The sequence below is a fragment of the Odontesthes bonariensis genome, chromosome 5 (genome assembly GCF_027942865.1).
Source record: "Odontesthes bonariensis isolate fOdoBon6 chromosome 5, fOdoBon6.hap1, whole genome shotgun sequence".
Lineage (NCBI taxonomy): Eukaryota > Metazoa > Chordata > Actinopteri > Atheriniformes > Atherinopsidae > Odontesthes > Odontesthes bonariensis.
The window spans coordinates 20,892,229-20,914,765 of NC_134510.1; the positions used below are offsets into that span (position 1 = coordinate 20,892,229).

Genomic DNA, 22,537 nt, shown 5'->3' on the forward strand with positions numbered 1-22,537 from the left:
TGTCCCGTTGAGTAGTCCGTTGTAGTTTGATGTAGTCCAGTTTATTTTCAAGTGAGCAGACGTTAGAGAGCAGGATGGACGGGAGAGCCGGTCGGCTAGCATTAGCCATCAGCCTAGCACGGACACCGGCTCTCTTGCCCCTCTTCCGTCTTCTCTCACACCGCTTTCGGCGCCTCCTCACCCGTCCCTTGTCTTCAGGTGAGCTTGGGAATTTGCAAAGCAGGCTGGTAGACTGTAGCGCGTCCTTTGTCTCCGTTGGTAACGCCGTTGGGCAGTGTTTAAGTCCCATAAGTAGACTCCGTTGGTAGACTTGTGATACTGCATCTGAGTGTTGCAGTTTAGCGGCCTCTTGAGTGCAGTTTGTAGATTTCAATGTTGGAGTGTAATTAGGCTTCCGTGGTTAATTTTTTTCAAAGGTGACTGGTATCAGGGCCGTATTAAGTCAATGTGGTGCCCCTGGGCACTAAACCTCAAGTGCCCCCTAGGCTACATTTTCAAACGTATTCATTCAAAATCAGTAACAATTAAAGCACCATCCATCTATATACAGTATGTAGGATTATTCAAATATCTCCATTTAAAACCAATCAATTCAATTCACTATCAATCCAAACAGCATCCATATATTAAAATGTACAGATTCAAAATGTGTATCAATTCGAAGAGCATTTGTCTATATTGAAATATATTATCAATTCAAAGAGCATCCACCTATGCAGCACTAACAACACTCCTATTATTCAGGGGGACGTCATTGCCACAGCCGTCCCAGAGCACCATAAGTCGTCTCCCCGGAATGCCAAACCACGCACACTTAAAAACTTAATCAGGGTGCTTGCTCTTTTTCCAAATCAAAATTCCAGACTTTTTCCAGACTTTTTTAAAACTGAGACTTTTTTTCCCCAAGACCTTAACTTTATGTACTTGTAACTTGTGTGCCTACTGCCTACTTCATTGGTTGAGATTGTACCAACTGTGTTATTAGAAATGTTCATTTTTATAGGCTAGTATTCAATGAACAAATGCATTATTCACAGTAAATTCTGCTTTTACTGATGAAAACGTTTCAAAACATGAAAATCACAAGTACATGAATTTCACATCAAACAAGAGTCACAAAAACTATCTATAAAAATGAATGGATGGATGAATGAATGAATGTAGAATTCAGTCTCTTCACTCACATCTCATCCCATTAGGCTAATACAGTACGTGAGCAGTTAGTAAAATTATAGTTTTATAGCCTACCTTCCTATTTCTCATTTCACAATGCCTTTGAGCATACTGTAACATTCTACCATACATTTATTTCCCATACTTTATTAAGACTTTCACACAAAATCCAAGACTTTTCAAGGTCTGGAAAACAGTGCTTCAAAATTCCATACTTATTAAGACTTTCAAGACTTGCGCAAGCACCCTGTTCATCACGGCCACAATGCGTCGCAACACCTCTCTCCAATACTTCGCCGCATCCTCTTTTTGTTGTCTGAGAACAACATCAACCGTACCCGCATTCCGTGACCTCCTGAGAAGTGCGAGCAGACACTCGCGGTGGCTTGCGCTCTTCCCGTGGGCTGTGACTCTGTCCGGGTGTTTCCAGTCACTGTACCCCTCGGTGAAAGCATTTTGCTGCCCGGCCAGGCATTTACACGCAAAACAATACACCATGCCGGTTGAAGGGGAATAGATTAGCCAATCTCTAGACACTGACTGTTTGTTCGGCAGCTGGCATTGGAAGAGATCATTTGTAAGAAACCTGGTTTTCTTACCGTCGTGCCGTGCTGATGCTGCATAGCCGCCCGGTTGTGGTAGATGGTGGGACCGTTAGCAATAGCCAGTTGGTTGTCAGCAGTTGTCGATGTTTTTATAAGGAAACGATCTAACACTGGAACATTTTTAATTGCCGCTAAACGCCTGGAGTCTTTTTATTTTTTATTTTTCTCTTCGCACAACCACTCAATTGATGTCTATCCATTTATTTTTATTTTTACCGCGTTTTTTAAAAAACATGATGCATTTCACCATAGGTGGACTGGCTCAACTGACAGGGTGAGGGAGGGGGGTTAATGTTCACATTAGGCCACTATTGCTCAGAATTATGATATATTGTTGCTGTTCTTATCACATTAGTTTTAATAATGAATTTTATATGAATATTTATGTCAAGTGTCAAGTGTAATCATTGTTACAAGTGTACAAACATTCATGAAAAAAATATTTTTAAAGTTTGTCGTGTGGTGCCCCCCCACTGGCTGTGAATGGTTGGTGCCCCTGGGCACTGTGCCGCAGGCCCATATAGTTAATCCGGCCTTGCTGGTATGAGCAGATTCCCAAGGGTACCTACAATTGCCAAACTGGTATTAGTTCTGCCACACTGAAATGCTGATGCAGAGAGGGTTTTTTCCATGGTGGGGCTCAATAAAACCAAGACCAGGAACACGTTGGCTCTGAATGGAACTCTGTCATCCATCATGACTGTGAAAATGGCTGTGCTTTAAATGGGAGCCCCCAATATCAGTCATCACGCATTAAAATCTGCCACAAACACTTACAACAACACTCATAATTTTTTTTTGTTTGTTAAGACTTTGCATACCTATAACAATTTATTTTAAAATATAGCAGAATTTAGTGTAAAAGTGAAGATTTGTGATTTTGGTATAAATAAAAAAAATTCTTTGTTCTTTAAGTAGCTAGTCTATGGCGATGGGATACTGCAAGGGACCAGCCCCCCCCCCCCCCCCCCAAAAAAAAAAAAAACAACGAAAGAAACCCCCCCCACGCGCACACGGCCCGGCCCCTGCCCCGCCCGAATCTCACTCCAAGCAAACTTGAAAACTTGAGAGCGCTGTTAGTGACTGGGTGCAGCTGGTGGGGAATGAACAGGTACAGTGAATGAACTGAGTGAAGGGAAACTAAAACATGGCAAAACTAAAAACTAAACATGGACTAAAAACCAAAACATGACCTAAAACATAAAACTTAAAACATAAGTTCCGTGGCGTGACAGCTAGTGCGATGTAGAGTTGCTGTCCTATCGGCTCACTGAATATCATCAAAATCCTCTTTCCAGTGGCATATCTCTTATTGAAAACTCCTTAACGCAGTCTTTCTCTACTTTAGTACTCATTTCTTGTTTCAGCTCTGCTGTTCTCTTCAATCTGTATTTCTAAAGTCTGCTAGCTATCTACTGGCTCCATCCCTCCATCTCCAACTTTCACTTGCTCGGTGCCAGATGTTTAGCTGTCCCCTTTCGTTAGTGATAATGGAACATGAAACAAATGTCTTCTTTTTTTTTCCTGTCCCTCTGAAACAGGGACAATTAAGATACAAGTTAGAAAGTAAGCTGTGAGCCATATAAAACATGACCAAATATAAACCCTGGAGCAGCCATACTGTCTTACTGTCCTCATTTACAGAACTATTCCTCTTGTTGTAGTATGAGCTGCAGTAACATTTTTTTTTTACTTCCACTGGCAGTAATGTTGATGTGTTTTTATGTCTATACATACCTTCATTCCTTGTTTTATACTGCTGCATATAGACCACATTTATACTGAAAGTAATGTGTTTTTTTATAGGATCTGATTTAGGTAACGCCTTCACAGTTAAATACCAGTGCAAACACTTCCGATTGCCTTCAGGAGTTCCTCTGCATCTCTTTTGTTTGACCCCAACTCACTCCACTACACACAACACAGGACCATGAACTGAGCTCTCGACTGGGGTTTTTCCTGATGTGTGAAGAGTTGCTAGAATAATCTCCAGTGGCACTTTATCGTCTCTACCACATGAGTTTAGGGCCTGCAAAAAAAAGATGGTTGCGCTCACGATCATGAAAACATTGCTTTAAACCGTTGCCTTGTATCAACGGAAAAAGTAGAAAAAAAAACTACAATTTCCTCCAGTCATTTAATGACGTGGTTTCTCAGTCGATGTGTTCTGAGCGTCTACTTCTGGCACAGTTTGAGAATTGCTATCCTCACACACTGTCATCTTCCACCAGTGATGTATCCCGCCTCCTGGGGAACTTATCTGCCTTCTGTCCCCGACCACATGCTCTGCTTCAGCGTCTATTGGCGTCTGTTTTCCCGGCTTCAACTCTTCTAGCCGGAGACCCAGAGACTGTGTGTGGGCTATTAGCTAGAAGATGGGACTGTTTGCTGAGTTTTGCTGGTGTAAAAAGAAGTCATTACCAACGGTTTCCTGATTTCGGGTCCTAAATACACCTGTTACAATTACAGCATCATCAGGCACAAAATTTAAGAGGTGGTTTTGTTGGCAGTAAATAAAGGTGAAATCAGCAGTGAATTTTCTATGATTCATTTAGTAACCCTATCCACAAATTCTGCTTTCTGTAATGAAGGTTCCGTAAATACGTAAACATCAGCTCGTGTTTTTCTAATCACAAAAACGGAAACCACTCAGACCAACCCCCAAAGGGTCGTAGGATCTGGTGTCATCCCTCTTTATAACATGAGAACAAAACCTACCAGACACAAAGCCATGAAAATAAAGACCATCAATAAACAAAAGAAGCATGAGAAACAAAAGCATGTTGCATCTATGAGGGCCGCAGAGGTAAACTAGTGCCTGAAAAGTGTGAATATTTCTTTCTCTTTTCATTGCGTCTTGGATATCCATTTGACAGAAGACATGATCAGAATGACCCTTTTTGGCACTTGTAATAAAGTGTACCAATTATAACATATTTTCAAATGCATTTAGCTGTCTGGTTATATAGAGTTGTGGAAAATGTCCAGTTTTTCTTTAGTTTTTAGAAATGTCTGATTCAGATGATTTAAGAGGGAGTCAGGCCCTACTTTTTGTTGTCTTTATTTAATGATTGTTGTATGAGTTTCCATAAATACACGTATCCCTCCAATCATAACTTCATATCTTAAAGCGGCAGTCTGCAACTCTTTTTCAAGCATAATGCCTGGAACTGTCCGGGGATTCTGAAAGTAGTACATTAAATACCCCAATACAAAAAAAAATGAGTTCTCTAGGTCCCCTATATGTCCCGCTAGGTCCCTCCAAAGCCAGCAGGTTTGTTTACAAAATTGCAGACCGGACCGGTAAAAGGTAACCAATCAGGTTACGAGCTGGGCTCTGCTGCCTGTCAATCACCGATTGTGCACGCGCGATACAAGATAGGCTCGTCCCCACGCTTATTTATCTAGACTATTGAACTTCATTACGGGCTAGTCTACTTACTGTGTCTTCCATGATCGCAAATGACAGGTGAGTTGATGTTCCCAATATGACTTATATGAAATTTTCCTGATTCTCTTCGAAGTCACTTACATTTAAATCACTATAGTCAGAAGAAACAGTTACAGAAAACAACAAGGCTTTCATTGCACATATTTTCATGTGTTTTGAGTTTTTTTTTAGACCCAATTGGAAGATTGTGATTGAGAGCAAGTCTAGAAAGTGCAAGTAAAGTAAATTTACAATGCAAACACATTTGTGAATGTTATGTTCATGGGAAATCAGTTTATTCTCTTTTGATATTGACTTTTGAAAGAATTACACATTTCACACACTGGGTGTGAACCTCAGTGTCAGAAGTCACTCTCAAACACTATTCTCCGGGTAAGAAAAAAAACAAAACCTGTGCTGCTGTATCTGGGCTCCAAAACTTCAGATCTTCGTTCTCTGCTGAGACAGACCAGAGCATTGTAACGCTCTCTTGGCATGTTACAAATATGTTGAGAAATGGGTATGTGTACACATGCTCAGTTAATTATTCAGGCTACTGGACACTAATGGGCCCCAACAAAACCAGGCTGCAGCTCTAACAACAGTTTCTGTCACATCAGTTTCACAAGACATTGGTTGAGCTACTCTTATCATAAGTGCAATTAATTGTCATTGTCGTGCTAGGTTTGACACACCTGCCCTCTTTATCACAGTTGTGTGTGTATAAGAGTTACTTTGCCCAATAAAATGTGCCCGTGCACAGGGCGGTCTTTATATGCTCTCCATCAGATTGGGTCTGTCACTTTCGATTTCCCGGAAAAGTCTGTAGAGTTTAGTTTTAGGTCAGCTTTTTACAAGCAGCTTCAACGGTCTTGATCTAGATATTTTACACAGACAGTAAAATGAAACCTAAGGAATGAACAATCAATTTTTTTTTTTTGCAAAGTGACACACCTTGAGCTGTATAAAGTTAATCATTATATAGGTAATATATTCTTTGTTAGTTTCCCCAGTTCTCTTAAGTTACTGAACTCACGTTGCATTCAGGACTGTAAAAAAAAAGATAAAACTTTGGAGAACAATGATCAATACCTTTCCACAGATTTATTATATTTCATACACGCAAAGTACTCTGCCTTAGATAGATAAACCAAAAGGAAAAAAAAAACATTTTAAAAGCTGTTCACATTGTGAAAGCTAGTCTTGTGTCTAGTCTTGCATAAAACTGATGATCAGGCAAAACCTCAAACACCTGCTGTAGGCGCAGGCTTCTAAAGCTTTATCCCTTTTTAGTAGTTGAAAAGTTACTGTCGGTATCTACGAGGGGTGCAGAGGTAAATCAGTGCCTGAAAAGTGTGGATATTTCTTTCTCTTTTCTTTGCGTCTTGGATATGCATTTGGGAAGTTTTATGAATCACGACTGATTTATTAGTCTTTGCTCAATGCAAAAGTCCTCACTGATGGCACTTCTATTTACCAAAGAAAAAAAAAAGCACGTCTTGTATTTAGCGCTTGACATGGCTGCTATGAGGAGGACTCTCAGGTGTTGTAAAACAACGGGGGGAGTAGAGAGTGTGAAAGAAGGGCTTCTCCATTTGTAGAAATTTATTTGGAATGCCAGAAGAAGACATGATCAGAATGACCCTTTCTGGCCCTTGTAATAAAGTGTACCAATTATAACGTATTATAATGTTTTCAAATGCATTTAGCTGTCTGGTTATATAGAGTTGTGGACAGTGGTTGTTAAAAGCAAAACACTCTTTAAGATTTTTATCTTCAAATGTTGGGTAGAAATGGATCGAGGCACCATTTTGAAAAGACCGTCTTGGTGTTGGTCGGACCCATACAACATCCTTGGCTTTAATGTGCTGTCTGATTGTGAACCATGGAGAGACAATACCAAATTTGAACACAATTAATTGAAGCGTAAAGTGTTATTTATTGATGATGGGAGCTCTGATTAAAAAGTTTTTTGTTTTTATTTTCCAACTGGGCACAGAGGTCTACCTTAAATACTTCAACTGACTGGATAATCAGGTTCTTACTGAGATGACATGTAGTGTAAGAAGAAACTTAACTTGGCCCCCCACTACTGATTATGAACATGTCTGCTTCTTTCCAACTCCACACTTTTCCTGGAAAACTGACTGAGACATGGAACTGTACACTCCTATCTTCCATGTGCATGATTTGCAAAAACATACAAATCTCTATAAAACACCAAGTGCTCAAATTAAATATTTTCCATAATTCAATCTATTCAGGATTTTAAAGAAATGTACTTTTAGGTTTTCAGGTTTTCAACATTTATTCTTTAGCTTTGCCTTCTTCGCCAAGTATGGTCATTTCTGCCTACAATGAAGACTAACACAGCAACATCGAAATGTCAAACACGAGGCGTCAAAACAGCCAGCAGTTGTTGCAACAGCCCTAACTGTTACTAATTTACAGTCTGTAAATAAGATTAGTATGTATAAGAAGGGGCACAATGGGAATCCACAACAATTTATTCATTAAAGTTTCCTTGGAAAATAGAATAACCAAAAGATGTTTAGATACAGTCACATTTGAAAAGTAATTCTAAAATGTTGAGCTTCAGGTGAATTTAAGACTGACAGGAAGTAATTTTATTGAATGACAATAAAGTGTGTCTAACTAAAAAAGGTCATTTGTGCCAGAAGGATGTAGGTGTGGTTGAAAACTCAAGCCAAGCCACTTAGATATTTACCTCCTGGATGACTGAAGTGCACCTCATTTGCGCCCGCTGAACACGATGCTTCTCTTTACACTGGTCCTTGGAGTTTGGCTTCTTCCAAAAGGCAAGTTTTTCTCAACTGCAAATTAGTTCAATATCCTTCATTTTGAAATGCTTTTGAATATTTCTGACCGCTCTTCTTTCTAATATGCGTTTTGTGCACCAATAAGTTAGCTTTTTAAAAATATCAAAAACATTTCTTTTCTTTTTGTAGCATCGTTTATAGTTCTGATTAATTCCCTTCTAAATGAATGTGGTAATACGGTTTTGTTCATGCTTTGACAATTAATGCTTCTTCTTTTCTTTCCCAGGGGAAACTCTGAGATGCTATCATTGTGTTTCAGAACCTTGCACGGAAATAGCAACATGTCCCTCACTGCATGATGTGAGGTGTGTCTCACTCAGAACGATGACATATGCAGGTATATTTCTGTATAGTTTATGGTGGTTGTTGGTCCCCTGTTTGGAACTTGCTCAGTTTACAGTGGCTTTTCTTTGGCTACAGGTGGTTCAATAATTACTGACGTTGGAGCAAAAACTTGTGCTTTGCCTCAGGAGTGTGGTGAGCATTCTCTCAACTTTGGAACGGTTAAAACCGTGATTACCACCAAGTGCTGCAACTCGGACCTCTGCAACACCCAATCTGCCCCAGCCGGTAATTTACATCCTGCGTGTATTTATTTATTTTTTTCCCACATTGCAGAGGGTTGCTCTAACTACAGTCTGTTGTATTTACAGTTTATGCAAAATGCTTGGTGAGTGCAAATATTTCAAACCAAGAAAAAAGTCCAAAAAGAGAAACAGTTTGAATATTTGCGAAATGCAGTGACACAGGACCAAGAAAAAAAATGAATTCAGTGTTAAAAGTGAAACGTCCTTGCTGCTAAACCTGATTCTGAATTACAGCTTCACTAATTTGCCTGGACGGAGGCACTCATATCACAGACGCAAATGATTGTCATTTAATTACACCTAAAAATACTGAAGCAGTGCGCCTTGTAATGTCAAGTTTATTCTCCAAAACGTCCTTATATATTTTGCTTGTTCCTTCATCCATCCTCTCATTAGACAATGAATAAAGAATTGCACTCTGAAAGTTAGTGCTGACCACATTAAAATGCTTCAGGTGTGAAATCAGTCATTTAAGGTTAAAGTGTCAGGGTGGGGTGGTGAGGTAGGACACGTATGCAGACTCAGAGGTTGAAAGCAAACAGGGATTTATTCACAAAAACAAATGTTAAAACAAAAGGCGCGGCTGAGCCGGATAACAAAGAAACCTAAACTGAGGAATAAAAACTTGACAAAAACAAAACTCTTGACAAGGCATGGATAAATACTTAACTTGGTGAGACAACGTGGCGTGGCATGAGGGATATCACAGGTGAGTAGGTAAGGATCTGACAAAAGGACAGGGAGACTGGAAACTAAATAGGGAACTGGGAGTGATTGGTGACTGGGTGCAGCTGGTGGGGAATGAACAGGTGACATGAGTGAAGCTAATGAACTGAACATGGGAAGTGAGGGGAAAACAATGGCAAAACTAAAAACAAGAACTCAAAACCAAGACATAAAACCAAGACATGAAACCTAAAACATGGTGAAACATAAAACTAAAAACATGGCAGAGTCCCGTGGGCGTGACATAACGTTACAGAAGTCTTGAGTTTGTGGGTTTGGTTCAGCAACTTTACGACATCAGATCTTACATGCCGAAAGCATTGAAAGCCTAATTTGCACATTTGCTAATTTAACAGTTGCCTTAATCTATTGAAAATGAAATGACCAGGTTTTAACTTGTTCAGTTTCCACAATAAAAGGAAAGGGAACCGCATTGTTTGGCACAGAAACATCATTTTCTAGGAACTTACTTGAAAACAGCCCATTACCATTTTCTTCCTCAAATGATTAATTTTTTGTTTTACCAGATCCTGGCAAATTTTCCCCAAATGGCAAAAAGTGCTTCACCTGTGAAGGAGAAACATGCACTAAAACTCTAAACTGTGAGGGGAATGAGGACCGCTGCATCTCAGTAACAGGTAAGAGACCTGCTTCTTCCTCAAAGTCATTCCAATATCAAACACTGTAGTTTGCTTGATAACATTATTTTCATTCTTTCAGTGAATGCCGATGGTGTTAAGACGACCTTAAAGGGCTGTGCCTCCGAGCTGATGTGCCTAGCTTCATCTACACAGCAGCTTGCCTTGAAGAACAAAGCAGCCAGCGGAACAGAACTGAGCTGCTGCCAGGGCGACTTATGCAACAGCGCCGGCAGTAAGTTCTGGTCTGCTGCTGAACGGCGGTGCCGCTCATCTCTCTGGTCTGTTTGTCTGTCTAACCTGCGTTTTGTGCACCAATAAGTTCGCTTTTTAAGAAGATCTTTGATATCCTCAGAATAGCACCAATATATTTTTTTTCTTTTTGTAGCATCGTTTCTGAATAATTCCCTTCTAAATGAATGTGGTAATACGGTTTTGTTCATGCTTTGTTGACAATTAATGCTTCTTTTCTTTTTTTTCCCAGGGGAAACTCTGACATGCTATGAGTGTCTACCAGGGTACTCTGAACCTTGCACGAAAATAGCAACATGTCCCTCACAGAATCATCAGTGTGTCTCACTCAGAACGATGACATATGCAGGTATATTTCTGTATAGTTTATGGTGGTTGTTGGTCCCCTGTTTGGAACTTGCTCAGTTTACAGTGGCTTTTCTTTGGCTACAGGTGGTTCAATAATTACTGACGTTGGAGCAAAAACTTGTGCTTTGCCTCAGGAGTGTGGTGAGCATTCTCTCAACTTTGGAACGGTTAAAACCGTGATTACCACCAAGTGCTGCAACTCGGACCTCTGCAACACCCAATCTGCCCCAGGTAATTTACATCCTGCGTGTATTTATTTATTTTTTTCCCACATTGCGGAGGGTTGCTCTAACTACAGTCTGATGTATTAACACTTTATGCAAAATGCTTGGTGAGTGCAAATATTTCAAACCAAGAAAAAAGTCCAAAAAGAGAAACAGTTTGAATATTTGCGAAATGCAGTGACACAGGACCAAGAAAAAAAATGAATTCAGTGTTAAAAGTGAAAACGTCCTTGCTGCTAAACCTGATTCTGAATTACAGCTTCACTAATTTGCCTGGACGGAGGCACTCATATCACAGACGCAAATGATTGTCATTTAATTACACCTAAAAATACTGAAGCAGTGCGCCTTGTAATGTCAAGTTTATTCTCCAAAACGTCCTTATATATTTTGCTTGTTCCTTCATCCATCCTCTCATTAGACAATGAATAAAGAATTGCACTCTGAAAGTTAGTGCTGACCACATTAAAATGCTTCAGGTGTGAAATCAGTCATTTAAGGTTAAAGTGTCAGGGTGGGGTGGTGAGGTAGGACACGTATGCAGACTCAGAGGTTGAAAGCAAACAGGGATTTATTCACAAAAACAAATGTTAAAACAAAAGGCGCGGCTGAGCCGGATAACAAAGAAACCTAAACTGAGGAATAAATACTTGACAAAAACAAAACTCTTGACAAGGCATGGATAAATACTTAACTTGGTGAGACAACGTGGCGTGGCATGAGGGATATCACAGGTGAGTAGGTAAGGATCTGACAAAAGGACAGGGAGACTGGAAACTAAATAGGGAACTGGGAGTGATTGGTGACTGGGTGCAGCTGGTGGGGAATGAACAGGTGACATGAGTGAAGTTAATGAACTGAACATGGGAAGTGAGGGGAAAACAATGGCAAAACTAAAAACAAGAACTCAAAACCAAGACATAAAACCAAGACATGAAACCTAAAACATGGTGAAACATAAAACTAAAAACATGGCAGAGTCCCGTGGGCGTGACATAACGTTACAGAAGTCTTGAGTTTGTGGGTTTGGTTCAGCAACTTTACGACATCAGATCTTACATGCCGAAAGCATTGAAAGCCTAATTTGCACATTTGCTAATTTAACAGTTGCCTTAATCTATTGAAAATGAAATGACCAGGTTTTAACTTGTTCAGTTTCCACAATAAAAGGAAAGGGAACCGCATTGTTTGGCACAGAAACATCATTTTCTAGGAACTTACTTGAAAACAGCCCATTACCATTTTCTTCCTCAAATGATTAATTTTTTGTTTTACCAGATCCTGGCAAATTTTCCCCAAATGGCAAAAAGTGCTTCACCTGTGAAGGAGAAACATGCACTAAAACTCTAAACTGTGAGGGGAATGAGGACCGCTGCATCTCAGTAACAGGTAAGAGACCTGCTTCTTCCTCAAAGTCATTCCAATATCAAACACTGTAGTTTGCTTGATAACATTATTTTCATTCTTTCAGTGAATGCCGATGGTGTTAAGACGACCTTAAAGGGCTGTGCCTCCGAGCTGATGTGCCTAGCTTCATCTACACAGCAGCTTGCCTTGAAGACCAAAGCAGCCAGCGGAACAGAACTGAGCTGCTGCCAGGGCGACTTATGCAACAGCGCCGGCAGTACAAGTGCTGGTCTGCTGCTGATGGCGGTGCCGCTCATCTCTCTGGTCTTATTGTCTTAGTTGCTCAATACAGCAGCATCACTGCTCACCTTTTCTGATCATTTTAGCAGAATTATAGAGCTGCATGCATGTTCTTCTTTCCAATAATGTGAAATGAGAACGCGAAAAAGATGAGTAAGCAAAGCACCAAATGTCATTTACCTTATCTTGATTCATGCAATTTCTTATGCGCTTTGCTGTTGTTAATTATGAATACGCTTTTTTCTAAGTAAAAAGGTTAAAAAAGATTCTGGTGCAGATTTTCATTGTTCAGTGCCTTTATAAACCAGATTTTTGGAAACACAAAAGACTTGTTCTTGTCATTAATAAGAATTTGAATAAACAAATTGGACCTTTTATTTCTATTTCCTGTCTGAGTCTCTCTTTAATTTTATAATTGATTACATTAATTGACTTATAACGTTTATGGAACAGCACAAAGTAAGTGTCAAAGCACATACTAATCAGTGTGTGCATTTATATTAATAAAGGGCAGCTACTTGAATAATCAAAACAGAGCCCCTCAATTACATAAACGGTTTCTGCATACTGTATCACCATAAAGTGTTCCTCATGTGACTGAATCACCCCTTAGTTGTGCTGCTAGAGGTTCAGCCTGCCGGAGGACCTCCTATGTTGCACTGAGCTCTTCTACCTTCCTCAACTTATATTTGTAGTAATTAGTTGTAATTCTTGTATGTAATTTATTTTGGTGTGTCAAAAGGAATTGTTGGGGTTTTCATGTTAAGTGTTTTTTATTTCATCTAATTTTTTATTCATTTATTTCATTATTACCATTATTTACTCCCTGGTTTAATTTACATCTGTATGCATAAAGGGAACATTTGAGTAAGTTTGGCGTGCTTACGTACGTGATAAAGCGCATTGCGTCTCTTCCCGTTTACCTCGCTAGTGTCAGGGTGGGGTGGTGATATAGGACACGGATGCGGACTTTCAAAAAAAGAGACTGGATTTATTTCACAAACAAAAAACAAAGTACAAACAAAAGGCGTGGCTAAACTGGATTCAGAAAACGTGACTGTGAAAAACAAACAAAAAAGACTTGGCAAGGCGTAGGATAAATAAATACTTAGCTTGTGGTAGGAGACGAAGAACATGGGTGACACAGGTATCATGGAAGGTAAGGCAAGCAAGGCAAGTTGGTAAGACAAACAGGGCAAAGATCCGGCAAACAGACAGGGGAGACAGGAAACTAAATAGAGGGCTGGGAGATTAGTGACTGGGTGCAGCTGGTGGGGAATGAACAGGTACAGTGAATGAACTGAGTGAAGGGAAACTAAAACATGACAAAACTAAAAACTAAACATGGACTAAAAACCAAAACGTGACCTAAAACATAAAACTTAAAACATAAGTTCCGTGGCGTGACAGCTAGTGCGATGTAGAGTTGCTGTCCTATCGGCTCACTGAATATCATCAAAATCCTCTTTCCAGTGGCATATCTCTTATTGAAAACTCCTTAACGCAGTCTTTCTCTACTCTAGTACTCATTTCTTGTTTCAGCTCTGCTGTTCTCTTCAATCTGTATTTCTAAAGTCTGCTAGGTTGGCTCCATCCCTCTATCTCCAACTTTCACTTGCTCGGTGCCAGATGTTTAGCTGTCCCCTTTCGTTAGTGATAATGGAACATGAAACAAATGTCTTCTTTTTTTTCCCTGTCCGTCTGAAACAGGGACAATTAAGATACAAGTTAGAAAGTAAGCTGTGAGCCATATAAAACATGACCACATATAAACCCTGGAGCAGCCATACTGTCTTACTGTCCTCATTTACAGAACTATTCCTCTTGTTGTTGTATGAGCTGCAGTAACATTTTTTTTTACTTCCACTGGCAGTAATGTTGATGTGTTTTTATGTCTATACATACCTTCATTCCTTGTTTTATACTGCTGCATATAGACCACATTTATACTGAAAGTAATGTGTTTTTTTATATGATCTGATTGAGGTAACGCCTTCACAGTTAAATACCAGTGCAAACACTTCCGATTGCCTTCAGGAGTTCCTCTGCATCTCTTTTGTTTGACCCCAACTCACTCCACTACACACAACACAGGACCATGAACTGAGCTCTCGACTGGGGTTTTTCCTGATGTGTGAAGAGTTGCTAGAATAATCTCCAGTGGCACTTTATTGTCTCTACCACATGAGTTTAGGGCCTGCAAAAAAAAGATGGTTGCGCTCACGATCATGAAAACATTGCTTTAAACCGTTGCCTTGTATCAACGGAAAAAGTAGGAAAAAAAACCTACAATTTCCTCCAGTCATTTAATGACGTGGTTTCTCAGTCGATGTGTTCTGAGCGTCTACTTCTGGCACAGTTTGAGAATTGCTATCCTCACACACTGTCATCTTCCACCAGTGATGTATCCCGCCTCCTGGGGAACTTATCTGCCTTCTGTCCCCGACCACGTGCTCTGCTTCAGCGTCTATTGGCGTCTGTTTTCCCGGCTTCAACTCTTCTAGCCGGAGACCCAGAGACTGTGTGTGGGCTATTAGCTAGAAGATGGGACTGTTTGCTGAGTTTTGCTGGTGTAAAAAGAAGTCATTACCAACGGTTTCCTGATTTCAGGTCCTAAATACACCTGTTACAATTACAGCATCATCAGACACAAAATTTAAGACGTGGTTTTGTTGGCAGTAAATAAAGGTGAAATCAGCAGTGAATTTTCTATGATTCATTTAGTAACCCTATCCACAAATTCTGCGTTCTGTAATGAAGGTTCCGTAAATACGTAAACATCAGCTCATGTTTTTCTAATCACAAAACGGAAACCACTCAGACCAACCCCCAAAGGGTCGTAGGATCTGGTGTCATCCCTCTTTATAACATGAGAACAAAAACTACCAGACACAAAGCCATGAAAATAAAGACCATCAATAAAACAAAAGAAGCATGAGAAACAAAAACATGTTGCATCTATGAGGGCCGCAGAGGTAAACTAGTGCCTGAAAAGTGTGAATATTTCTTTCTCTTTTCATTGCGTCTTGGATATCCATTTGATAGAAGACATGATCAGAATAACCCTTTTTGACACTTGTAATAAAGTGTACCAATTATAACATATTTTCCAATGCATTTAGCTGTCTGGTTGTATAGAGTTGTGGAAAATGTCCAGTTTTTCTTTAGTTTTTAGAAATGTCTGATTCAGATGATTTAAGAGGGAGTCAGGCCCTACTTTTTGTTGTCTTTATTTAATGATTGTTGCATGAATATGAGTTTCCATAAATACACGTATCCCTCCGATGATAACTTAACACTCTGGAGTCTAAATCCCGCCGGCGGGATTTTTGACACATCTCCAAAAACACATCTGTATCTCTGTGAGTTTTTGTCATTCAAACATATAAGTGACACCATTAAAAACCTTGAAACTTCTAGTTTTCAAATATATATATATTAAAATGAATTATATAGCTGGCCCTTTTTAAAGACAGTGAACAGAAATCTTTGGATTTTCTGTAGTCTCAGACTGCAGCAGCGTCCTAGGCCACACCTATCGCTATTCACATGTAAAGTACCAGGTGATTGAGTGGCTATTCACAGGTGAGAACACACCCCATTCAGCCAGCATGTGGGGGAAGGCAGCAATGTCCTGCCAGTGACAGACAATTATCTCATGGAGAGTGACAGGGGGGTGGGGGGAATCAGGGGTGTTACACACCCATCTAATTAGTATTCAACTAACAGAGACACTGCCTGGAGTTACAAAAACTTTTTTACAGTTTGTGTGAAAACAAAAAAACATTTCTGACTGCACTTTTTACTTTTATGCAGCCAACACTTTTGTTTACAGGGTTCAACCTTCAAAAGTCTTGGCTAGATATATTTATAGTGTGTTTTCTTGCACTGTTTGAAGACCTCTAAAACTTGTTTTTTTGTACAGTTGTGTTTCCCCTCAATTTAAATAAAACTTGTTTGTATTACATTCACTTCACTCTCATATTGTTTTTTGTCAGGCTTTTCAGAAAACAACCATATGTGTCACTTTTGCATAGATGTTTACAGTTAGTTGAAATACTTGAAAATGTCAAGGTGGTGACAACTGCCTCAAAGTCTCTGAAAAGGCCTTAGACTCCAGAGGGTTAAATAAAAAGTGACATACTTTCTCTGAACACACGGGGGCGATATAATCCAAATGTAGAGTGAATTGTTTCAGCCAATCAGACTTTTTTCTTTTTCTAAACAAAATAGGATTTAAAACTAGATCAGCTTGTGGTGCTCTCATAACCACATACCAGTAACCCATAGATAGATAGATAGATAGATAGATAGATAGATAGATCTTGAGTCTGTTTGTGGAGCAGCTCAGGGACAGCAGTTTGCTGCTGAACATGCTCCTCTGTCTCATCAGAGTTTGGTGTAGGGAGTGTTGTGTGTTCTCCAGGATGGACAGAGTCTTCTCCAGGGTCCGTTTCTCTGCCACTGACACCAGAAAGTCCGGCCAGTCTGTCCAAACGTCCAGCATCCCTCCTTTTAATACTGACCCCCCTCCTAACAAACCACAGCATAAAAGTGAACACTAGACACAACAGACTGGTAAAATATCAGCAGTTTTTTTTTTTTACAGATGTTAAAGGACCCCAGTCTTCTCAGGAAATTAAGACGACTCTGTCCTTTATGGTGGATGCTGCCTGTGTTAACAGTCCAGTCCAATTTGTCATCCAGCTGCAGTTCCAGGTACTTCTAGGTCCTGACCACTTCTGCGTCAGAGCCCGCGATGGAAATGGGCTGGAGATGGGGTCTCTTCCTCCTGAAGTCCACCACCATCTCCTTGGTCTTGGAGGTGTTAAGCTGCAGATGGTTAGACCTGCACCATCCCACAAAGTCCTCCACCAGGCCCCTGTACTCCGTCTCTTGTCCATCTGCAATACATCCAACAATCCTTGTCCTTGATGTCGCTCGTGATCCAGGGCTTTTTATTTGGGAAGCAGCGCACGGTGTTAATAGGGAGCACCATGTCCCTGCAGAAGTTCATGGAGTCCGTAATATAGTGTGTGGCTGCTGTTGTACCCTCCAATCAGTGGACTCAAAACAGTCCCTCATATGTGTCTCAGGAGAGCTCTGACTGGAACTCGAAAGTCCCCTTCTTCCGATGGAATGTTAAGCATTTCATTTCATATCTGGAGAGGATCTTTGTCTTCACTGTTTCATAAGTTCAATAATGTTACTCTTTCAGTTGGTCTTGCAAACAGAAAACATGAGCAAAGCCAGACTTGTTGGGAATAAGTAGCTACGTTGCTGTCTAACATGTACTGACAACCATTCATCTGCTTTCGTTTTACTTTAATCTGCCCAGAAATCTGCCAATGTTCGCTCTGAAATTTAATTTGTGATCTGAGCAACTCAAGTCTAATAGCTGACGCCTTATTTTGTGTACCTTACTTGGATCCAGCCACAGAATTGTCATAAAAGATAAGTTTCTTCAACTTTATTCCATCACTGAAAAATATTGTCCAACAGGATTCACACTGATATTCTCATTTTAACAGATTTATTATATTTCATACACGCAAAGTACTCTGCCTTAGATAGATAAACCAAAAGGAAAAAAAAAACATTTTAAAAGCTGTTCACATTGTGAAAGCTAGTCTTGTGTCTAGTCTTGCATAAAACTGATGATCAGGCAAAACCTCAAACACCTGCTGTAGGCGCAGGCTTCTAAAGCTTTATCCCTTTTTAGTAGTTGAAAAGTTACTGTCGGTATCTACGAGGGGTGCAGAGGTAAATCAGTGCCTGAAAAGTGTGGATATTTCTTTCTCTTTTCTTTGCGTCTTGGATATGCATTTGGGAAGTTTTATGAATCACGACTGATTTATTAGTCTTTGCTCAATGCAAAAGTCCTCACTGATGGCACTTCTATTTACCAAAGAAAAAAAAAAAGCACGTCTTGTATTTAGCGCTTGACATGGCTGCTATGAGGAGGACTCTCAGGTGTTGTAAAACAACGGGGGGAGTAGAGAGTGTGAAAGAAGGGCTTCTCCATTTGTAGAAATTTATTTGGAATGCCAGAAGAAGACATGATCAGAATGACCCTTTCTGGCCCTTGTAATAAAGTGTACCAATTATAACGTATTATAATGTTTTCAAATGCATTTAGCTGTCTGGTTATATAGAGTTGTGGACAGTGGTTGTTAAAAGCAAAACACTCTTTAAGATTTTTATCTTCAAATGTTGGGTAGAAATGGATCGAGGCACCATTTTGAAAAGACCGTCTTGGTGTTGGTCAGACCCATACAACATCCTTGGCTTTAATGTGCTGTCTGATTGTGAACCATGGAGAGACAATACCAAATTTGAACACAATTAATTGAAGCGTAAAGTGTTATTTATTGATGACGGGAGCGCTGATTAAAAAGTTTTTTGTTTTTATTTTCCAACTGGGCACAGAGGTCTACCTTAAATACTTCAACTGACTGGATAATCAGGTTCCTACTGAGATGACATGTAGTGTAAGAAGAAACTTAACTTGGCCCCCCACTACTGATTATCAAAGAAACCTAAACTGAGGAATAAATACTTGACAAAAACAAAACTCTTGACAAGGCATGGATAAATACTTAACTTGGTGAGACAACGTGGCGTGGCATGAGGGATATCACAGGTGATTAGGTAAGGATCTGACAAAAGGACAGGGAGACTGGAAACTAAATAGGGAACTGGGAGTGATTGTGACTGGGTGCAGCTGGTGGGGAATGAACAGGTGACATGAGTGAAGCTAATGAACTGAACATGGGAAGTGAGGGGAAAACAATGGCAAAACTAAAAACAAGAACTCAAAACCAAGACATAAAACCAAGACATGAAACCTAAAACATGGTGAAACATAAAACTAAAAACATGGCAGAGTCCCGTGGGCGTGACATAACGTTACAGAAGTCTTGAGTTTGTGGGTTTGGTTCAGCAACTTTACGACACCAGATCTTACATGCCGAAAGCATTGAAAGCCTAATTTGCACATTTGCTAATTTAACAGTTGCCTTAATCTATTGAAAATGAAATGACCAGGTTTTAACTTGTTCAGTTTCCACAATAAAAGGAAAGGGAACCGCATTGTTTGGCACAGAAACATCATTTTCTAGGAACTTACTTGAAAACAGCCCATTACCATTTTCTTCCTCAAATGATTAATTTTTTGTTTTACCAGATCCTGGCAAATTTTCCCCAAATGGCAAAAAGTGCTTCACCTGTGAAGGAGAAACATGCACTAAAACTCTAAACTGTGAGGGGAATGAGGACCGCTGCATCTCAGTAACAGGTAAGAGACCTGCTTCTTCCTCAAAGTCATTCCAATATCAAACACTGTAGTTTGCTTGATAACATTATTTTCATTCTTTCAGTGAATGCCGATGGTTTTAAGACGACCTTAAAGGGCTGTGCCTCCGAGCGGATATGCTCAGCTTCATCTACACAGCAGCTTGCCTTGAAGAACAAAGCAGCCAGCGGAACAGAACCGAGATGCTGCCAGGGCGACTTATGCAACAGCGCCGGCAGTAAGTGCTGGTCTGCTGCTGATGGCGGTGCCGCTCATCTCTCTGGTCTTATTGTCTTAGTTGCCTCAAGACAGCATAACTGCCCACGTCTTGTGATTTTAGAATAGAAAAATATTTTATTCATCTCCCAATGGGGGAAACTCAATTTTTTTTTTAGCAGAATTATAAAGCTGCATGCATGTTCTTCTTTCCAATAATGTGAAATGAGAAAGCAAAAAAGTTGAGTAAGCAAAGCCCCAAATGTTATTTACCTTAACTTGCTTCATGCAATTTCTTATGCGCTTGTTGGGGGCCTAGCAGCGAAGCTAGGATCTGGTGTCCTCGCTCTTTATAACATGAGAACAAAACCTACCAGACACAAAGCCATGAAAATAAAGACCATCAATAAAACAAAAGAAGCATAAGAAACAAAAGCGTGTTGCATCTTGCTCAGCCAAACATACATGGATACACTTGACCACGACAATCTCAGCACAAAATTGCCACACTGTACAAACAATAGTTATATGTTACCACCACAAAATGGAGCCCAACGGCGACAAACCAAAAGGAATATCCAAAAGTAGCAACTAGTAATCCAAACCAAATATAAACTCTTGTTAGCACAACACAAACGCTCATATATAGACTGGCCTCATACCACCACAAGTTACAATATTCACAAGATTTCAGTGCAGTTAAACGCACACGTGAAATGAAATGGGGGGGAAAAAAAAAAAAAAAAACAAAAAAAAAAAAACAGACCCACACCTGATGATCACAACTGGTGCAGCTCACTCACACACAAAAAATTACTGCCATCACTTAGCCAGAGAAATCTTCAAATGATCCACCCAAAGAGGGGCGACCTTTCCACACTGAAGGTCACCTCTCAAACACAAATACACTTATGTCATTATCATAAAGACATGCTCGAGAGCTGATGTACATCATACAGTGAGCACATCCACACACACAGCTGCAACACTAAGTAATCAGATGCTTGCTCATATAGGTATTATAATACATTTGGTTATATATACACTGTACATAATCGATCTGCCATCTGACCAACAATCTCAAAAAACATCCAAGTTCATATTACACAACAAGGTTTAAAAAAAGCCACAAACACACTACTAAAAACTCAAATACAGCACAGGCCACAAGACTGCTTCGGTATATTGAAATGAGGTGTGTTTGAAGCTCAGTGCAATTTTAGGACCTCACTTGCAGAAGTGGACAGTCCTTTCCAGCTCTTAATAGATTTTGAGTGCCTGTAAGAGAGAAGAGCCATCACATCAATAATTCATTAAACCAACACAGAAGAAAATGACACCAAAATGCACATTAACTATTGTCTGCTGAATCTGTTAGTGTGTTTTGTCCTCCCTCCACCTCTGGTAACCTATATTTTCATTACCCACTACCCAAACCAGGGTTTGGATCCCATTCCTACTCATCTTTACCCCTTCTATTTCTACTCCCTACCCAAACTGTCAGGGTGAGGTGGGAAGGTACTTTCAAAAAAGCAAACTTGGATTTATTTCTCACAAAAAACAAAGTTCAAACAAAAAGCGCGGCTGAGCCGGATTCCAAAAAATAAACTGTGACAAAACAAACAAATAACTTGACATGGCATGGCATGGAATGAATAAATACTTAGCTTAGCAAGACGACGTACCGAGGGGTGAAGACCGGTAACATGGGTAAGGATCTGACAAACTGACAGGGGAGACTGGAAACTAAATAGAGGGCTGGTAGTGATTGGAGACAGGGTGCAGCTGGTGATCAGCAGGGTTTGATCTAATAACAAACCCTGGATCACCAGTGAGCTAAAGGAACTATTGAACAGGAAAAAAAGAGCCTTTAGGGAGCGAGACAGGGAGTTACTGAGGAGTATACAGAAGCAGCTCAAAGTCAAGATCAGAGAGAGCAAGGAGGTGTATAGAAAGAAGCTTGAGAGTAAACTGCAGAGGAACAATATCAGAGATGTGTGGTCAGGAATGAAGAAGATCACAGGCCTCAAGCAGAGGGAGGATCGGATGGATGGAAGTCTGGACAGAGCAAATGAGCTGAACACATTCTTCAACAGGTTCAGTTCAGGAACAAGCTCACCATCCTCCCCTCCTGTTCCCAGCCAAAGAGACATCCCACCCTCCTCTGACCCACAGCTTTCCTGTAACATCTACACCTCCACCTCAGTCATGGATTCTTCTGCTTCCACTAGTTTGTCATCAACCCAATCAGGAGATGCTGCTGTCCCCTTTGCCTCCCCCTCCCACTTTTCTGTTTCTAGAAGTCAGGTGAAGAGGCAGTTGGAGAGACTGAACCGGAACAAGGCTGCAGGTCCAGATGGTGTCAGCCCCCGAGTCCTGAAGGCCTGTGCAGAGCAGCTCTGTGGGATTCTGCAACACCTTTTCAACCTTAGCTTGACCCAAGAGAAGGTACCACTGTTGTGGAAGACATCCTGTCTGGTTCCGGTACCAAAGAAAACTCACCCTTCAGACATTAATGACTACAGACCTGTTGCCCTGACATCCCACATCATGAAGG

The 22,537-nt window shown here is 40.3% G+C and overlaps 1 protein-coding gene across 1 annotated transcript; it reads left to right on the top strand.

Moving 5' to 3' along the window:
- The first annotated feature begins 9,328 nt into the window (after positions 1-9,328).
- Positions 9,329-12,853, top strand: LOC142380575 (urokinase plasminogen activator surface receptor-like). The gene is made up of 6 exons (XM_075466488.1): positions 9,329-9,344; positions 9,889-9,999; positions 10,082-10,234; positions 10,684-10,830; positions 12,102-12,212; positions 12,295-12,853. Exons 1-6 carry the CDS (start codon positions 9,329-9,331, stop codon positions 12,507-12,509), a joined length of 753 nt encoding a protein of 250 aa, XP_075322603.1. The 3' UTR covers positions 12,510-12,853.
- The last annotated feature ends 9,684 nt before the right edge of the window (positions 12,854-22,537 follow it).

Bases quoted from the DNA above. Each gene is read 5' to 3' on its own strand.
- LOC142380575 (XM_075466488.1), top strand. The intron at 10,000-10,081 runs GTAAGAGACCTG...TCATTCTTTCAG, and splicing joins CCGCTGCATCTCAGTAACAG to TGAATGCCGATGGTGTTAAG. The intron at 10,235-10,683 runs GTAAGTTCTGGT...CTTTGGCTACAG, and splicing joins CTTATGCAACAGCGCCGGCA to GTGGTTCAATAATTACTGAC.